The sequence below is a fragment of the Cydia strobilella genome, chromosome 22 (assembly GCF_947568885.1).
Source record: "Cydia strobilella chromosome 22, ilCydStro3.1, whole genome shotgun sequence".
Lineage (NCBI taxonomy): Eukaryota > Metazoa > Arthropoda > Insecta > Lepidoptera > Tortricidae > Cydia > Cydia strobilella.
The window spans coordinates 2,223,377-2,242,735 of NC_086062.1; the positions used below are offsets into that span (position 1 = coordinate 2,223,377).

The 19,359-nt window shown below is 36.3% G+C and overlaps 1 protein-coding gene across 1 annotated transcript; it reads right to left on the bottom strand.

The window, feature by feature from the left end:
• Nucleotides 1-145: 145 nt before the first annotated feature.
• LOC134751498 (ubiquitin-conjugating enzyme E2 H) lies at nt 146-19,267 on the bottom strand. The gene is made up of 5 exons (XM_063686916.1): nt 19,094-19,267; nt 11,587-11,663; nt 8,696-8,863; nt 8,049-8,177; nt 146-6,580 (listed from the first exon to the last, which is right to left on the bottom strand). Exons 1-5 carry the CDS (start codon nt 19,144-19,146, stop codon nt 6,396-6,398), a joined length of 612 nt encoding a protein of 203 aa, XP_063542986.1. The 5' UTR covers nt 19,147-19,267; the 3' UTR covers nt 146-6,395.
• Nucleotides 19,268-19,359: the final 92 nt, after the last annotated feature.

Genomic DNA, 19,359 nt, shown 5'->3' on the forward strand with positions numbered 1-19,359 from the left:
ATATTGCTTTGCTAAACCTTAATAGTAGCTAAAATAAATACGCTTCAAATTAATATGGTTTGTCAAAAATCTTCGTGCACTGTCTTGATATAATAAAAGGTCTTTGGACGGGAGTTGTATTCTTAAAATAAAACGAACTCCATAGTTAAAAATAACGTAAGTTTATTACATGTAATGAAATAAAAATAGAATAAAAACGCTTTATTCTCACATGTACAACCGCTATGGGCGGGACACCATTGATTTGATTCTATTTATATAGCGATAAAAAAGTAATTGTGACGTGATCATGACCATAGACAAAATAACCGCCATTGTGAGGTAGAATTTAAAGCATCTGCATTTTGTAGTTTAATTTACATGTAGTTTAATGCAACTGCCCAAACAAATACATTAAAAATATTTATAAAAAAAGTTTTTTATTGACACAGTGCTAAGTGCTTACAGAATAACAACCAAAAGGCATATAATATTATTTATTTATTTTAATAATTAATATGCAGACTTTAAGTTCCTTTGTCATAGGATCACGTCAAAATAACTTGCATTGAGAAGTTTTTTGCAAAAATCACCGCCAAGCAGAGAAATTTATACATAATATTTATGCGCCCAAAAATCTTCTCAAATCCACATATTGATTGTATAACTATCGCTTAACGTGCAATCCAAAACCGGGCCTGGCACATGCTCAATAATATGTATACTTAAATACCAAAACAATACTGCCAACCCAACTTTCATAATAAAAACGAGAAATTTTCTGTTATCTCCTTATACCAAAATATATTATTATGGCTTGAGTTATCATTTCAAAGATACAATATGTCTATATCTATAATATTCATATATTCTTCGTGTTATATCTAAAGCGCTTACCGGTAGGAACTATCGAGAATATTAGAACAATAATGTTTGTATTTTTAATTAAAATATATATTTATAGATCCGGTAATTGGCAAAACACTAATAACCACACAAAGCTGTAATTTATAAACATATTAGTATGTTAAATATCTCAAAACTGATTTTAATAAAAATATATAAGTAAATAGTTTTATTGAACATTCCGGAAAATATACATGTAACGTCATAATCATGTGTTATAATAGAAATAAATACCCTTTGATATTGTAAAAAAATCATAAAACATATTAACGCCATTTTTTGACAAATTACCTAATTGAAATGAATGAGACAGTATTATTCAGAATACCGACAGTTCCTACTAGTGAACTTCATCTATACTAAACTTATTTTTACCGACGATTGCAACACTTATAGTTCGCAACATGTCATATTAGAGATCTGTTTTGTAATGTTACTCAGTTTACAGATGTCCTTCATCATATTTGGGCAAAAACCTGCATCGATCTTGTACATTTTACAAAAAAAAGATACATAAAAACTCTCTATTATTACTATTTATTAGTAATGTAATAATAGACGATATTTTATTTATTTTACTCTCAACCTCAACATATTAAAAAGAGATAAAAAGTTAGTTGAAAACATTTAACTTATGACGTATTGATTTATTTTAAGTACTTATCAAACATAACTTCAAAAAATGCATTTTATAGGTATCATGACCTTTCAGTTTAAAATTGACAATGTCATAATAAAATTTATGATCATATTGATTATTTTCTTGATGTGTTTTTGCTGAGAAGGACATCTGAAAACACCAAACCTTTTGGCAGGACCGGCGTAGCTACTGTCAAGTCATACAGAAATGCTACCTATTTGGTGTAAGCAAACTATTAAAGTTAAAATATCTTACAACACCATCCTGAATTTTATTATGAAACCAAGCAGACTAATAAATGTGCAACAGTGATATAGCCTGAAAAATGTTATTTTTGTCAAATACCTAGAGTTCATACTAAAAATTAATCTTTTAGGTTTATTTTCTGTTCGTCCCCTATTAGTTTAGCACGAGCTATATTTTTCAGATTTAAGAGGTTAATTGCCAATTTAGGGAACAAAAAATATATATTGGTACTGTGGTACATATAATTGTCATGTTCCATTACTGGGGTGGATGGGTTCGGTTCTTAATTATCAGGAGACGTTGTAAGTCAAAAAAATTGCGCTCATAAAACAAATATGTCTATTGTCAGAAAGAGCGATCACATAAGTACTGAATGAATCCCCTCACCACTGAATTGTCACTTTAAAAATCGAGAATAAATCACAGATGTAGATTTCGCATTTCATAATCACAACAGTCAAAAATAATAGACAAATGTTGCCGTAGAAATTATGTCAAGGGAAAAACACAAGACATGACACATCGTTCGTTTAAAAATTAATGCTACGATAAAAAATATTTAAATACCTATGAGATATAAAGTGATGACTGTAGTCCATGACGGGCTCATTAGATTTAAGTTGTTTTATGCTATGGGGACCAAATTTAAGATATTTACAAAATGCTACCTCGCTCACTCACGCGTGTTAAAACTTGAGTTTTATAAGGTTTTTTTAATATGAGTATGTTATCATACGCATTTAAAATCTAACGTTTACATGTTTGATACAAGACACCTACGGAAAAATTCAAGCAGTTTTTAAACCAAATTTAGCTTTTTATAATATGTCCCAAATGCGTTTCAGTGTTGTTTATGCCTTGATATTACAATAGATCAAGTAGTAGACCATTTTTATCCTAAAGATGTTGGCATCACAAATGTCAAGAATAGCAAGACATAAAACAAAATAAACTGTATACTAAATAAATTAAAACGGGTCACTCACGTTTAAACGTAAACGCTTGGAAACGTGAGTGACCCGTTTTAAATGTAGGGTGCGTTTGGGTAAGATTGAAGGGTTTTTTTATGAGGGGTAAGATGAAAACTCATCCGTAATGCTTTGGCATACGGTTTTTTTTTGTCTTATCCCTCATAAAAAACCCTTTAATCTTACTCCAACGCACCCGACCTACTTAACATGTCAAAGTCTCAGGAAACTTTTGTATTTAAAATACATAGGCGTTTGTATAAGCAAAAGTTGAACTATACGTTTTAGGACCATATTAAAATATAAATTTGTTTAAAAATATGCCTAAACTCAGCGCTACATAACCGCACCCCTAAAGTTAGTTACACCGAAACTTGTGAACACTTTATTCCCTATTCATATTGCCGCTAGCCTAAGAGCAGGACAAAAGACAAGCCGAACTATGAATCAATCCTTAACACACCGATAACTTTTAAACACGAAGTCGAACAACCATTTTACAACTTTTATTCGAGTGTTTGAATCGTCGTCATCTCAACAAATGTAAACTGAATTTGAAAGTTATGATTAATAATGTCAATCTATTTGTCTAACCAGCGGGTCTATGATGATTGCACTTTAACGTCTGTTATTGTGACCGTCACTTTCCAACTAGTATGCAAGAACGAGATGTATAACACAGTTGACGACAAAAGTAAAAGCATCATAGCGATACTGATTATCCAGGCCCCTATTTCACCAAGGTGACGGGTACGATAATTATAAAACATCACTGTTGCTGCTGCTGACGTCACAGGCATCCATGGGCTACGGTTACCGCTTACCATCGGGCGGGCCGTATTCCTGTTTGCCACAATCGTCGTATTATTTAAAAAACTTTATTACATCGGCAAAAAACAGGTATTTCTCTTGCGAAGTTTATGTTGATGATGATGAAAATTGACGCAAGATTTAAGATTTTCCAGTAATTCATGACGGGAAAATACTTTTGTGTCGGAATTTCGTGACAATGGTCGTGTTTCTTGTGACAACTGTCATTAGCTTCGCAAAATAAGTACTCATATTATTGGAGATGTAATGGAGTTTTTTTTAAATTAAAATGTTGGTGGCAAACAAACACACCGCCCGTATGATGGTAAGCGGTTACCGTAGCCTATGGAGGCCTGTGAGTGTGTGTAACAGTTGTGTCGACAATTGTGGTACCTTGGTGAAGTAGGGGCCTGCGGCGGTAGCACGGTCGCATTTTTATCGCTGGTCACCGTGCCTGTCACGTTCTAACGAGTAAGTATGTGCGAAAGTGACGGGCATAGTGACGGGCAATAAAAATGGAACCATGCTGCGCCCGCAGGTGTCAGATATGTTTTTTTTTTTCAAATTCAACATATTGAGGTTGACGATGATTCAAAAATTTACTCCGAGTCGTATCTGCTACCAAAAGCGTTTGTAATTTTGTTTAATCATCATGACCATCACAGGCCCGCTGTCTAAGTCAAAGACGATGACATCACAGAATCAAAGATCAGCTCGCATAAAACAGGCTAAATTTAGGATATGGAGAAGTAGAAGCGGGAGTTGGAAGGGGTAGACCTCGGCGGACTTTCTCTGATCAGATCGGGAAAATCCTGAAGAAAGGCCAGGTCAAGAGCACCCTAAACCGGCGAGCATGTATTAAGAATGTTATGAAAGTGAAGGAAGCGAAAGCGGTATGTCAGGATCGTAGCAAGTGGAAACCCGTGGTCTCTGCCTACCCCTCCAGGAAATAGGCGTGATTATATGTATGTATGTAAATTTAGGGTATTCATAATGTGAGCAGCATATAGGTAAGGTGAACCGTGAATAGGTAATAAAACCGATGATATAACATAGAATCCAAGATTAGCTGTTGTAAAATGGGCTAGAATTGTAGGATTTATTATGCGAGAAGCATATTTAAAAACGTTATATTGGTACTTATGGTCCAAATGATTTTTAGCAAATTTTATGGTAGCGAACACGACGACAGAGTAAAGACATAGTATAAACAGGGCAAAGTATGTTATCTTCATACAAACGCACCGCGCGCGACTTGTATGTTTGCGCCATAGTATCTATGCGTCGCCGCACACACACTCAAACAAAATCTCTACGGGCGCACTGAGAAACGGGTCGAGATTTTGTTTGAGTGTGCGTGCGGCGACGCATAGATACTATGGCGCACACATACAAGTCGCGCGCGGTGCGTTCTATGAAAATAACATACTTTGCCCTGTTTATACTATGGTAAAGACATATCGATTCAAATCTACAGGCATCATCGCTATTTTAAGAAAATTTGCATCTTATTGCTGCTTTTCAAGATCTTTAAGAGCTTCTCTTTTTAATGACTCGTTATTACTCTGGTAAATAAGGAATAAATAGTGAGTTATCAAAAAAAGACGCTATTAAAATCAAAAGACCTAGGACTTCAATTTACGGTATATTGCACATAATATTTTTATTTACTTTTTTGTGGCTTCGAGTCTTAGGCCTTTAAGGATGAAAATTATAAAATTTGATATATTTATATTGCTTTAGGTACCAGTAAATGTTCATCCCACTTAGGTCTGTTGATTTTTATATCAATATTATAATTGCAATTGAGAAGCCACTCGACAGACATTGATATATCACGCGATTTAACATTTTACCAAACATTATTAGAATTATAGTTACAGCATTAGTCGTTAATAATAAATTGATAAGATGGACTAAAATACAGTTCACGAATCAACGCAGCACGAGAGTAAATGCTGACACTCATGGTCCCCGAAAGTTATCATTTCAATACAATTTGTAAATATTTTTAGGTTATACCTAAATTGTATTGTCATTACTTTCTAAATCCTCGGACCATAGTCTCGTACTGACGTTTTTCATCGCTAAAAACAGCAAAATTCGAAATTCAAACAGAGTCGATATCCGAACCGATTCCAAATTCAAAACAGCTCCCGAAACGTTCCAACGATCCAAATTCAAACAACTTAATAGGCGAATTTCAAAGTTATTGTACATAGTTAAGGCTTTGAATCGTCTACATTTTAAAGAAAAATAGTTAATACTTTTACAGTTCGACAGTAAATAGTAGAAAATTATTTACTTTAGGTACATATTAAGCTGTGTTCATATGATAGGTAAATATTAATACATTTAACTTAGGTTGTATAGGTTGTATAATGTTTACATTTAAATGTAACAACATTCGTTTATTTTGACATATATATGACGAATATCCTCGTGTCGCTAGAAACAAATAGCTGAAATAGCACATATCGGTAAGAGTGTAAACCTGCTAAACCCATTTTGAAATTAATTTGTTTTTAACATTAATATCGATCAAAGTAGGTACAAATTTCTCTATTTTCAAAAATAGATTTATCAGGTTGACACTTAGCCAACAATATACAATATTTTAGTTTGACTATATTTTATCTCTACTTTTTACTATCGAACTGAATATAGGTAACTTTAAATAAATCAATTAAATAGCAGACGAACATTCCCCATAACTATGTACAATTCCGAAACCCCCAACGTTCCGTTCTAAATTGAAAAACCTAACGGCAGCCGACGGGCGGCAGGTGCACGTGCACTTGCACTTGCACGGCGGCGGTGAGCGAGTGTGGTGACGCGGGCGTGCGTTATAACTCCATGCCGTGCGCCTCGTCGTCGCTGAAGTCGCTCATGGAGCTCTCGGTGTCGGACGCGTTGTTGTTGGCGGCGCCGTTGGCCTTGGTCGCCGAGGAGGAGGCCGGCGCGCCGCCCATGCCAGTGATGGCGTCTTTTTCTAGCAGAGCCTCTTCTGTGGCGAATCTTCTCACGTAATCTGGGGAGAGATTTAGTCTATCTTACTCTAGAACTCCAATTCGTTCATAACATGAACGACTAGGTCGAAAGACCCCCTGGTCCCCCTGCAAAGTATGGTTAATTACGAGTTACACTAACTGTCACAGCGAAAGAGAATTGATCTAATATGAGACGTAGTCGAGGTCTGTTATAACCGACCCGAGCACCATTCGTTTGATCTCATTTTGAAACCTCAACTGCAATTTTAAGATTCCTTAATATGAAATTGTAGCATATAATAATATTACTTTGTAACCCTTTTTAGCAAAGTATAAGTAAAACATACTTATTTAATTATATGTCTTTCGCATTTTTTAAGATAATTATTCTTGATTTATTAGACACAAGTCACATAAACTATTTTGTTTAATTTGTGTTGACAAATATAATACATACAAACATATTTTGGTTTAATAGGATATCAAAAGTAGAATAGATTGAAACTGTGGCATTCACTCGGTTTTCCATGAAAAATCTGAAAAAGTGGATGATATTTCTAAATGCTTAACTAATTCGCCAAAGGTCTAAAATCACAGACAAAAAAAGGAATACGTACGTTAAACGTAGTTTATAATTTAGTAGATTGTTAACCAAGGGACGAAAGGCACTCATTTCTGCCGAGGTATTTTGGCGCTCGAATGCAGTGAGAGCGCCAATAGTCCGAGGCAGAAATGATGCCTTTCACCCGAGTTAAACACTCTACTTTTCATTTCGAATACGAGGAAAGTAAAATGCATGTATTTTTTTTAAAACATGACTAAGTATACATTTTTATAGTATTTCTTGAGGGTACTTTCAATTAACAATTCAGACAAAAGTATCGTTATTTATGGAATGGAGAGTCAAATATCAAAATGAAAAATTTATTACAAATCCATTTAAACTCAAATTTCAATTGCGTATCGTAAAAAAATTAAAAAAGTCGTACTTCGAACGTAAAATGCTCTAGTGCAGACACGTATCATTTTCTGCGCACCTTTTAGAACAACAATGACCCTCTTTCAGAGCATGAGAAATGAAAAATAAATTATTCCATCATGTTGACTAAGTCACAATGTATGAATGTACATAATATTTGTATTTAATGTTCATGTTTAGTTTAGATTAACATTTGTAATATTTTGGCTTCTTAGCTATAGATTATACTTGTAATGAACTAATGAATATATAAATAACACCTCTTTGCGTCAATTGTTAAAAAATATTCCCACCAAAACACATTAGAAAATACAAGGTTGTGCATGCATCTGAAACATAAGACCCTTCTCTGATGGAAAGCCACATTTCTCATCGAAGCGATATCGCAATTAGATTTAAATTCAATTAAAAATGTAAAACCTCAAGGTAGTTTCTTGGCCGGCTAATTTGGCTGGGACTGGGAGTTGAGGGGTTAAGCGCCAAAATCTCAAATCCGTAGGGAAGACATCTATTTAAAATATGACACCGACCTGAAACTTTCTTCTTATACTCTTCAGGCTTGTGCAGGTACATGGCGGCAGCGTCTCCGTTCAGTGGGTCTATGGGGTTAGGATACGTCAGCAGCTGTGGTAGGAACGACTCGAATATGTTCGACAAATCTGAAAAATGAAGGATTTGTTCATTAAATGGCTAAAATATTATTATTAGTTTGCATATGGAATTGATAATCCAATCTTTTCCGTGCCGAGTCGTGGAAGTTATAGTGTCAATAACAGAATCACTTTCCATTAGGTGAGACAAGAGTCAATCGGTAAAAAACAGGTTGATTAGTAGAACGTGACCTGGAATCAAGGACATGACCTGGTTGTAAGCATAATATCAGGTTAAGTCAAAGATTAACGGTAAAATCGCTTTGAAAGTCTTCACTCGATATACTCTGCTTCAGTGGTTGAAAGCGTGAAAACAGCATATTGAAGGAATATTTACCATAGTGATAGAGTGAGTTGATAACGTCAAGGGACACAGTGCTTTATACCTCGTCCGTGTTGGGATGAAGGCCATGATAAACCATGTTCATGAAGCCTATGTTCGACATGAAGCTAGTATTGTGTATAGTGCCATATACTCTGCTTCAGTGGTTGAAAGTGCGAATACAACATGTTGAAGGAGTATTTACCGTAAAGTGCGGTCCAGGCCTGATTGATAACGTCCAAGCATACAGTGCCCGATACCTCGTCGATGTTGGGATGGTAGACCTTGTTCATAAATCCGATGGAGGGTGACTTGAAAGGGTAGTGGTCGGGGAGGTGCACACGTACGCGCCACACGCCACCCTCGTATGGGGCTGGAAATATAAAAAGCAATAATTAAATGTTAGTAGAATTTTTGACACTTTTTAGGGTATGATAAACTTGCTCAACAAAATTAACAGCGCTGAATACGATTATTACTTTACTTATTATTCACTGCTCTCAGGGAGTAGCGCAAAACTTCGTAACGATACACAAAGCGTTGCAGTGCTAGTAACTCAGGACAAGCCCTTATAAGCCGTTTTAAAGTATAACAATTACAGGTATGCTCAATAGTAAAAATATCTGAAGATGCAGTACTTAATAGCCATGACAATGAAGGTGTGTTCAGATATTTGCGAGCACCTTATTAGCTGCTAGCTGCTCTGTATTTTAAAGCAATTACGGTGAAATGTTGCAAAAACTGGGTATCAGTCATCAACGAATAAACATTTACACTATATTTGACGTTATGATATAGGGAGTGTATAGTGAGCATCAAATAAATAGTGACAACCCAAGTGGTCAAATAAATTGCAACACAGGTGTGTTACCATAAAAATAGATACACTACAGGTTCTATTTAATGCTGTATGTATAATAATTTTGATGAACACAATGTTTTGATTATAATTGTGTCTTGTTAGAGATATTTTTATGGACGTATTGACACTGGAACCAAGACTAAAGATGGGCATTAATATAGCGGTTACTTCGGCATGCCAATTTGCATTCTTTTAGACGATTGCGTGTAACGTAATATCGCACCGACTAAATTTCAAGCGACATTCTTCCTTTCTCCTTGTTAAGTAATCGACTAATATTTATTTAACTTCAAAAATAAAGTAAAAACTGGGAAGTAATGCTACTTTGTTGTAAAAATTTTTTGTAGTCTTGCAGAATCAGTCTGGTTGGATTCGATTTGCTTGATGAAGATCAAATTTCGCAAGATTTGTCAAAATGATTTTTTAAATACTGTGTTTATTTCTAATAATTTTTGCGTGCACTAAATGTTTTCGTATGAAAACAGACCTTAGAACGAAACTTACTATTATTTATTCTACGTACTACTTTAAAACAAAAGAGACGCTTCGCGAATTAAACATCAAATCAAATATCCTCTTAAATTAGGTACGTGTTTTATATATAAATATACAAACGGGCCCCTTTTAAGTAGACTTTAATAAAGCGTGAGTGACCCGCGTTGATGTATTTAAAATGGGTCACTCACGCTTAATTTATTTAACATGTATCGAGTCTCGAGTAAGTTATGTAGTTAAACAACACATACTAATGAAAACAATCTGACTAATGGCGTGATCGCACAATATTTGTGCAAAATGATAAATTAGTTATCTCTACATTATCTAATATTGTCTACGGTTACCGCGATAGTTACTCATGAAATAAAACTATGAAAACGGATTATATCGCGTATCTTGAATTTATAATACATCCCGACGTTTCGAACCCTTTAACACGTTTTGACCACGAACGCTGTAAAGGGTTCGAAACGTCGGGATGTATTATAAATTCAAAATACGCGATATAATCCGTTTTCATAGTTTTATTTCGATTATCTGTTCGATTTAAAACCCTGAATGGTTTGTTTCCGCATCAATGGATCGTAGGTCAGCGGGGCGGAAAGGGCATCCCAAACGAAAAAAGTTGTTTGTTTGTATTTTTATCAATTTATTTCATTGTTACCGGAAATTATTGCTTCCGAGGGTGCATTAGACTTATTTAAGGCTCAGAAGAGCTTAAAAGTCTTTTCACGTCACCTGTTCGAAACATAGCTTTTTCTTCCCCGCTAGGAGGGATCAAAGCGGCACTTTTCTTCCCTGCTAGGAGGGATCAAAGTGGCACTTTTCTGTTCTAAGGACATGGTTCTTTTTTGCAAACAATTTTTTTAACGCTACGCTTAGGATTCAATGTACGGCTTCGCCGTAAATATGTCATTTTGCTCTCTTGTGACACAATCTACTATTACAAGATGTAAAATGTAAAGACCACAAAAAAGTAATATTTATCTAGTTAAAAAAAAATTATCGAAAAATCCTGACGTTTTAATATTACGACTGCAAATATTTCTTTATATCTTAAGGCTGCGTTTCCATGAAACCTATCCATATTCCTCAATGATCACTTTCATATTAAGGCTGCCTTTACACTGAGGTGAAAGGAAACAACCAATAACATTGGATGTAATCCATATCTCTTCTCCACTCCGCTGAATTACAAACCAATGCAATTCGTTGACTCTTCTCAACTCTGCCTCAGTGGAAAGCCAGCCTTAATATTAAAGTGATCATTAAAAATTTTAGGAATATGGACAGGTTTCGTTATATTAGGCCACTTTGTATTTAATGCTGACTGTGTCCGTGTGCAAAGTGTCCGAGGACGACGTCGAGGATAGGGCGAAGGGGAAGCGAAAGATTCGGAAAGCTGACCCTAGACATAGTATATACAAGTAGTTATAGAAGCGCCACCGAGCGACCGGGGGTAAGAGAAAGAATATTCATATACAATTTAGGCAGCATAGGATTTTTTCTCTTTTACTCTTATAAATTTCGGTATTTCGCCATCGCCTCCTAACTATGATGCCACCCGGTCGGTGATAAAGACAAAGCATGGCACTATTTTCTCTTTCCTCTTATAGGAATCGCAATTAAAACTATCTTTCTCTATCAAAGAGTGTCAGGCCCTTGATGCTGACTGTAGAAACATGGGTAACATGGGTTGCATATTTGCATAATGATATGGATATTAGATTACTCACTTCCTGGGGGTCCGAAGAATTTCACGCAGAACTCGTTGAGCCCGCCCAATATGGTCACCTCGTGCTTGCTTTCAATGCTGAGTTTATTAGTCAAGGAAATGTAATAATACTAATAATATTATCAATAACTTTAAATAAATAAAAAAACAATAATGGTGCATTCCACGAGAATGTCCCTTACGAAACGCCGTTCTTCTAATAGTTCTGAAAAGGCTGAGAAAATGATATTGGCTCCGGTAATATTTCTTGAGCTTGCTAACAAATTGGCAATATATTCTCGAGCTTTACGGATTTGATTGAATTAGCTGCCATACAAGGCAAAAGCATTTCGTAAGGGACATTCTCGTGGAATGCACCAAATGCACCTAATGGACACATGTAAGCACATCAAAGATCTACCGTAACCGAACTGCAAGCTCACCAAAATATTATTAAAAACACCTAGACACCAACTACGCAAAATAGTACGATTAATTACAGGACATCATAACACAATAAACAAACCTAGTCACCTACATAGATTAGATATATTTATTTCTTAAATAAAAAGGCACAGTATTTTAAAAAAAGAGATAAAACAAAGGATTTCAATAAAATATTAAAATTAGAACAGAAATTAAATGAAAAATATAAATATTATGGGCATAACAGACAGCTCCGTGAGCAGAGCGTGGATACCTAGCCCCTGCATGTGCAATGGAAGAAGAGGAAACAACAAAACAGGTGGAAGTATACAATCAGCAATTACCAAGGACTCCGTGTATTTACACTAAGGGCCAGTTGCACCAACCACACTTAACACTGATCAAAATCACTCAACAGAACTATGAAAATTCCCATACAATAAAATTTGTGACGGTTTGGTGCAACTGACCCTAAAGGAGGCAGTTGGCAACTACTAGATTTCGCGGAGGAGATGGGGTGGCGAGAGTGGCGCTACCTCGTTTCACGCAAAACAGGCAATGGATGTCGATTTGCGGAATATGCCCAGAAACACTAACTAACTACGTTAACATGAAAAGCACCGAGTCAGGCCTATGGAACTCTCCGCGCGAGCTCGAATTTATACCTACGGCTCGCTTCCCGCCGGCGGGACTCAAGCTAGCCAGTTGGTTGCCACACGCGCTCACGCACGCACGTCACCGCGCGCTATGCCAAAGAAATGTCTTCGTCACGAACAAATAACACAGCTTGTAGTGTGGATGCATGCAGAAACAACAAAACAAATAAAAAATATAGTTTTTTCCTCTTTTGACGGATGAGGAAAAGTAAGTAGACATTCTTAATATAGGTACTTACACCTACTGTTATTATTTTTACGATAGTTACAAGCTACGTAGGTACTATTAAATTGTTTTAAAGATGTAGGTAATGTTTTTTACAACACATTTATAGTTAGATACCTCTAACTATTTGAAAGAAGCGCCGGCAACCCTAGCGTTGTGCCGGCGCGCGCGGTGCGGGGAGCTACGCGTTGAAGGTCACTCCATTGTATTTTTGTGTAGGTATCAAAACGGTAGGTATTTGCGTTTTCTTTGAGAGATAAGTATCTGTTCGTAAGAACTATTATATAATCTGTGACCGAGTTAAAATCTATCTAAAACCATATCGATCAACAACTACAGATGCAGTGCATAATTATTTTCCATCGTATTTTCACGGAAACTTACGAACATGTCTTGCTATTTCAGTCAGTTTCGGTACAAAAAGTAAGAGTCTTATCACGGTTCATGAGATCCAGCCTGGTGACAGACAGACGGACAGTGGAGTCTTAGTAATAGGGTCCCGTTTTTACCCTTTGGGTACGGAACCCTAATTATCCTCCAACTCAACTGCCCTAGGCCACAGAATAACTAATAGTACTCCTAGGCGCTCGCTATGGCAAAATACGGCTAAGAAAAGATAAGATAAGCGGTCGTTGTTCGTGTCACTATCGCGGAAGATAAGATTGCGGCCAGCTCCGTGACATCGTGAGAAAACTGAGGGTTGATGTGTGATAGATAAAGCTAATTGCAAGATAGAGTTGCCAGATATATCACTAGGTAACAAATCGAATCGATTTATAAAAATATTTTGATTTGTGTTATTTCAAGTAAAAAAACCGGACAAGTGCGAGTCGGACTCGCCCAGCAAGGGTTCCGTACTTTTGTAGTATTTGTTGTTATAGCGGCAACAGAAATACATCATCTGGGAAAATTTCAACTGTTCATGAGATACAGCCTGGTGACAGACAGACGGACAGTGGAGTCTTAGTAATAGCATAGAGTAACTTATACTAGAGCGGTACTGTCATAGTAAATTTTGTAACTCCAGTAAATTCACTGCCATCTGTCGACACACTTTAAAACTAAAAATGAAGATTTATAAAAATACGATAAAATGTATGAAATAAAACTATGAAAACGGATTATATCGCGTATATTGAATTTATAATGGAGGAGTGTACAGGCTGGACTGTGAGTGTGGCCTATCATATGTCGGGCAGACGAAACGGAGCATTTCCACTCGGGTGAAGGAACACATAGCTGATGTCAAGCACCGTCGACCTAGGTCTGCTGTCTGTGAGCATGTCATGGATAAAGCCAATCACTCAATCAAGTTTGATAAGCCTCTGGTTCTTGCCAAGGAGAAGCGTTACATACCCAGAATGCTGCGCGAGGCCATTGAGATTAAGAAATATCCAAACTTTAATAGGGAAGATGGCTTTTCTCTACCACCAGCTTGGGATCCTGTAGTCCACCTGATAAAGGAGCAAGCGAGACATAGACTGTGAGACCGTAGTGTTGGATGATGCTGGACATTCTGATGTTTTGAAAAGATGTGTCCCGCCGAGTTTGTTGCCGGTCCCATATTGGGATACCCTCCTACAATTTAGGAGGGAATTAAATCTTCTCGGGTCCGTGGTGTAGGGTTGGAGCCGGCATAGTTTATTTTTTATCGCGTATATATATATATCTATACTTGAAAAATAATTATAGTGTATAACTAGCCTTAAGAACCGATTTTGCATGTACAACCAGCCTTAAAGTTTGTAGTCTATGATTGTTCATTATTTTAGTATGTGGGTATTTTTGCATTTTGTAATTTTTCCTCAGTTACCCGTTGACCACGAACGCTGTAAAGAGTTCGAAACGTCGGGATGTATTATAAATTCAATATACGCGATATAATCCGTTTTCATAGTTTTATTTCATGAGTAACTATCGCGGTAACCGAAGACAATATTACGATAAAATGTATTTAAATATGGATAAATGATTTTTTTTATTTGCATTAATTATTTTTATGATTTTGACCCATGTTCTTTCACTGATATGCGTTAAAATTGTTAAATAACAAACGAAACCGTCAACGCCATCTATACGACAGTAGGCCAAAGCTAGTAGCGCCCTCTGAACGAGAATCAAATTTTCGTGATTTTCGAGGCACGTTTTTTCCTTAGACTGTATCCATCTATTACGGAGTTATATCTATCTTTGGTAATAGGGTCCCATTGTTACCCTTTGGGTACGGAACCCTAAAAACTAAAGGAAAGACGCTTTCCACACGGGTTTTGCTAGGTTTCGCTTAAGATTCCACTTTTCGAACCGCTCGCTACGCACGTGGTTCATTTTTGTAATCTTTCGCTTGCTCGGGTATCAATAAGAGGTTAAACAACAACTTTGCCCCCTTGTAAAACTAATAATTAGACTTTCAAGGACATCTTAGCGAACATGATCGGTCGAGATGTTTCTGAGTTTTTGAAAAAAGTCTATTTTGAAGGACGGGTAACTACAGAACCCTATACTAAGCATGGCCCGACATGCTCTTGGCCGGTTTTTAGGGTTCCGTACCCAAGGGGCAAAAACGCGGGACCCTATTACTAAGACTCCGCTGTCTGTCTGTCTGTCCGTCTGTCACCAGGCCGTATCTCATGAACCGTGATAGCTAGACAGTTGAAATTTTCACAGATGATGTATTTCTGTTGCCGCTAGAACAGCAAATACTAAAAACAGAATAAAATAAGTATTTAAGTGGGGCTCCCATAACAATAAACGTGATTTTTTTGACGTTTTTTGCGAAATGGTACGGAACCCTTCGTGCGCGATTCCGACTCGCACTTGGCCGGTTTTTATTAATCATCATCATCATTCCACGCAGACGGAGTCGCGGACAGAAGCTAGTATTAAATAATGCATAATATTGATTGTCCGTGCATTAGCTGCACGCTGCACGTGAAGCAGGTATATTTAATGTTGAAAATCGATACGTCTGGGTTATTGGCTCTGATTTGCGATCGCTCAGACGCTCTTTGTGTGAATAATGGCGGAAATTACATTTTAATGTTTTTTGCGTTTTTTTTATACTACGTCGGTGACAAACAAGCATACGGCCCGCCTGATGGTAAGCAGTCTCAGTAGCCTGGGACGCCTGCACTGAGGTGTTACATGCGCGTTGCCGACCCTAGGGTCTAGTGTTATTTGGCCGCGGTTTTTTATAAGGTGGAGGTACTATTTACCAACAGCTATGCAATTGTTCCAACATGTTATTGCCGCCGAGGACAAACTCCGAAATCGCGAAAAAAAATACGGCTGTTTCATACATTTTGGTTGGTCCATTTTCTATGGGAGGGTAATTTTTTTGCGATTTCGTGGTTGGTCCCTTAGTAAAAGTTGCTCAGTATAATCTCAAAACCACCCTGACAACAGGAATGCACTTATTTTTAGCCACCCTGTATAAAATTAAGTAAAAATACCTCCATCTGTTTGGAATGCAAGGTGTAACACGGTCATAGACATAATAACATAACCAGAGGTCGGACAAATCATCGTAAAACCATCAAAAATCATTTATATCTCAAAATACGACAAGATTTATTAAACTCGCATTATGTACAGTATTTTTGAATAAAATTTCCAGATTATACTCAAAAGTCTCAAAACTGCAGTTCAAAATTGTTCAATTTTTTTCTCCCTTTCCATACCATATTTATTTTTGCGATAATTTGTCCGAACTCTGAACATCAAACAATAAACTATACTCAGATAGTTGTCTGACCTCATATTTATTTTTAATTTTGTTTTATCTGATAAGCACTTAGTTTTTATTTTTGCCTTTTTTTTTAGGTACAATAGGTACACTGGTGACTAGCTCTTCTGCCCATAGGTTGTCTGTCTGGATGAGATTGCTTTTTAGTAATAAGACTGCCTGTTATTTATAGTTTATATAGGTGTTATTTTGGTAAACAATAAAGTATAAATACTTGATTGACTCATTTCATAGACTTGAAAACATCAATACGGCGTATACCCGTTTTATCCGCTGATATATCCGACATTGTTTATTTTAGGCATGGTCGGATACAATCAGCTGAAAGTCAGACGGGAGCTAGCACTCGTTACATATATCTTAAAGCTGCTTAGGGGTAAGTTATACAATGCGGATATATTGGGGTCGGTGGGTATTTGTGTTCCGCGCACTTGCGGGGCGCGCCGTCAGCCCGGGTTGCTGGCCGTGCCGCGCGGGCGCACCAAGCTGCTGCGCGAGGCGCCGATGACGCGCGCCGTGCGTTCCCTGAACCTCATAGCCACGCATATAGACCTATTCTCATGTTCGATGAGTGAATTCACAAAAGTAGCATTATTAACTCTTTTGTTATATTGAATAGGTAGTTATGTAGAAACAAATTTTTTTTGTTAGATATAGGTACTTGTTTTTGTATGTTTATACATTTAATTTCTTGCTAAATTATCGCATTGGGTTCATCCCGTAATGATAATTGTATGTGTAGAAAAAAAAAAACATTTCATTCATTCATTGTAACGTCATTCCGGGCCTTTGTCTGTTTTTATTAAGTGTATGAAAAAAGTTATAATGCTAAATCAGTTAAATTCCTTTTTAAATTAATAAGTAACAATAAACAAAATAATCACATTGACAGGGAGCTTCAAAAGGCTCCTTTTTTACTTCCATAATAATTAAATTGTTTAGTACAATAAACTGTATAGTATAGTCATAAAAATAAATTAACAGACCAGCAACAAAATAAAAAAGAACCAGAGCCAGTATAAATAAAATAACTAAATAAATAAAAAAAGATATTGTTTCACTTTCTCTAATTGTAATCACTGGAACATTATTTTAAAGCAAAACAAGTAACACATTCATTCTATTATTATATAGTTTGTCAAAGGACTGTCTCATTTCAAACATAGACAGAGAGAATCTATCTATCTTTGTCTTACACTAGTACTAGCACCCAAAAGAAAAAAATGAGTTTAGTTTTTTTTTTCTTATTTACTGCCAATTTAGTTTGACCAACTATATAAGAGACCATCAGAAATATTGTGTAGGTAGTATAATTTCAGTACTTCACTTAACAACTTATAGGTATACCTGACCTGACCACTTTTTTTTTATTCCGAATTTCCTTTATTCCTTTCCGCGTAATTTCCTACCCTTTTAGATGACGTTGGCTACGGGCAACACCACCCTGCCCCTCAAGTCCATCAAGAAGAAAAAGAAACCTATAAGTATTACAATTTGCTTTAGAAGCATAGGTATTTTACTAAATTCAATAATGTATGCTGAAAGTAGGCCTCAATAGCTATTTCACACAAAAGCTAGTCAATAAAACATTTATTTACAGTCAAGTACTATGTTTACTTGTAATTAACACATAATCCTGATCTGGGTATTGTATTTCAACAGATTCTATGTATTCTAGAAGATAATAGCATATTGTGTCATGCAGAGCTGTTTATAATAAATTAATAATTATTAATCCATACAATTCCTTTGTTTGGCAAAATACCAAAGAAACAATGAACTTCAAACTGATCCCAGGTTATTAGATAAAATTAAATATATCACATAATCACAGCTATACAAATACCAGGAAGGTCAACACACTGAGATAGACATAGACTATTTTGTACGTTTTTTACTTTATCAAAATTAAAAGCTTGTGTTGACAAAGGTATGTTACAAACATCCAAGGGTGAGGCCACTACATTATTATATTTTCATTGTACCATGTAGCTATAAACTCTGTGAGTCTGTGCAATTAGAATTTAATTGACCATCTTCATAATCCGTTCGAGTCGAGGACCGTAACAAAATGTAAAAAAAAAATGCGCAACTAAGACCGTGGCCTACATAACGAATTACGAAATACAATATCACAATCTAACACACGGAAGAGCGCTGTGAACGCGCGACCGTAGTAATGTACGTGTTTATCAACGTGTTATATATAGATACGTAGGCCCACGGAGTCACACAAAGACTGCACGCTCTTTAGCAGATAAATAATCTAAGGTCTAATCAACATTAACAATTATGTACCAAATGCTTTCCACACGATGAATCCTAGGATAAAAACATGATAAATTAATATATACACAGACCATATCGATTTTAAATAGGGGCTGTGACAATCAGCTGATGGCCCTTCAGGCAGTTATTTACATGGAAGCCCTCGAACGCAGTAGGGTGGCTAGTAATGACGATAACAAAGAAAGGATACAGTTTGATGACATCTGTGTCCATCCGACGTTTCCCAGCGCTCGGTGACGACATCTTCGTGATCTATTACTAATAAATCACAATATCGAACACGAACACCAGCACAAACCCACTCACTTCTCCGCGAGACCAAATTTCTCGTCCACTAGCAGCAGTCAGAAAAATAACATTGTAGAAAAACAATGGACACAAACCATAGACTAAAATTTCGAAGGTGATGTGTAATGAGATTAGTGTTGCCGTATTAAAAATAGTTACAATTAGTTT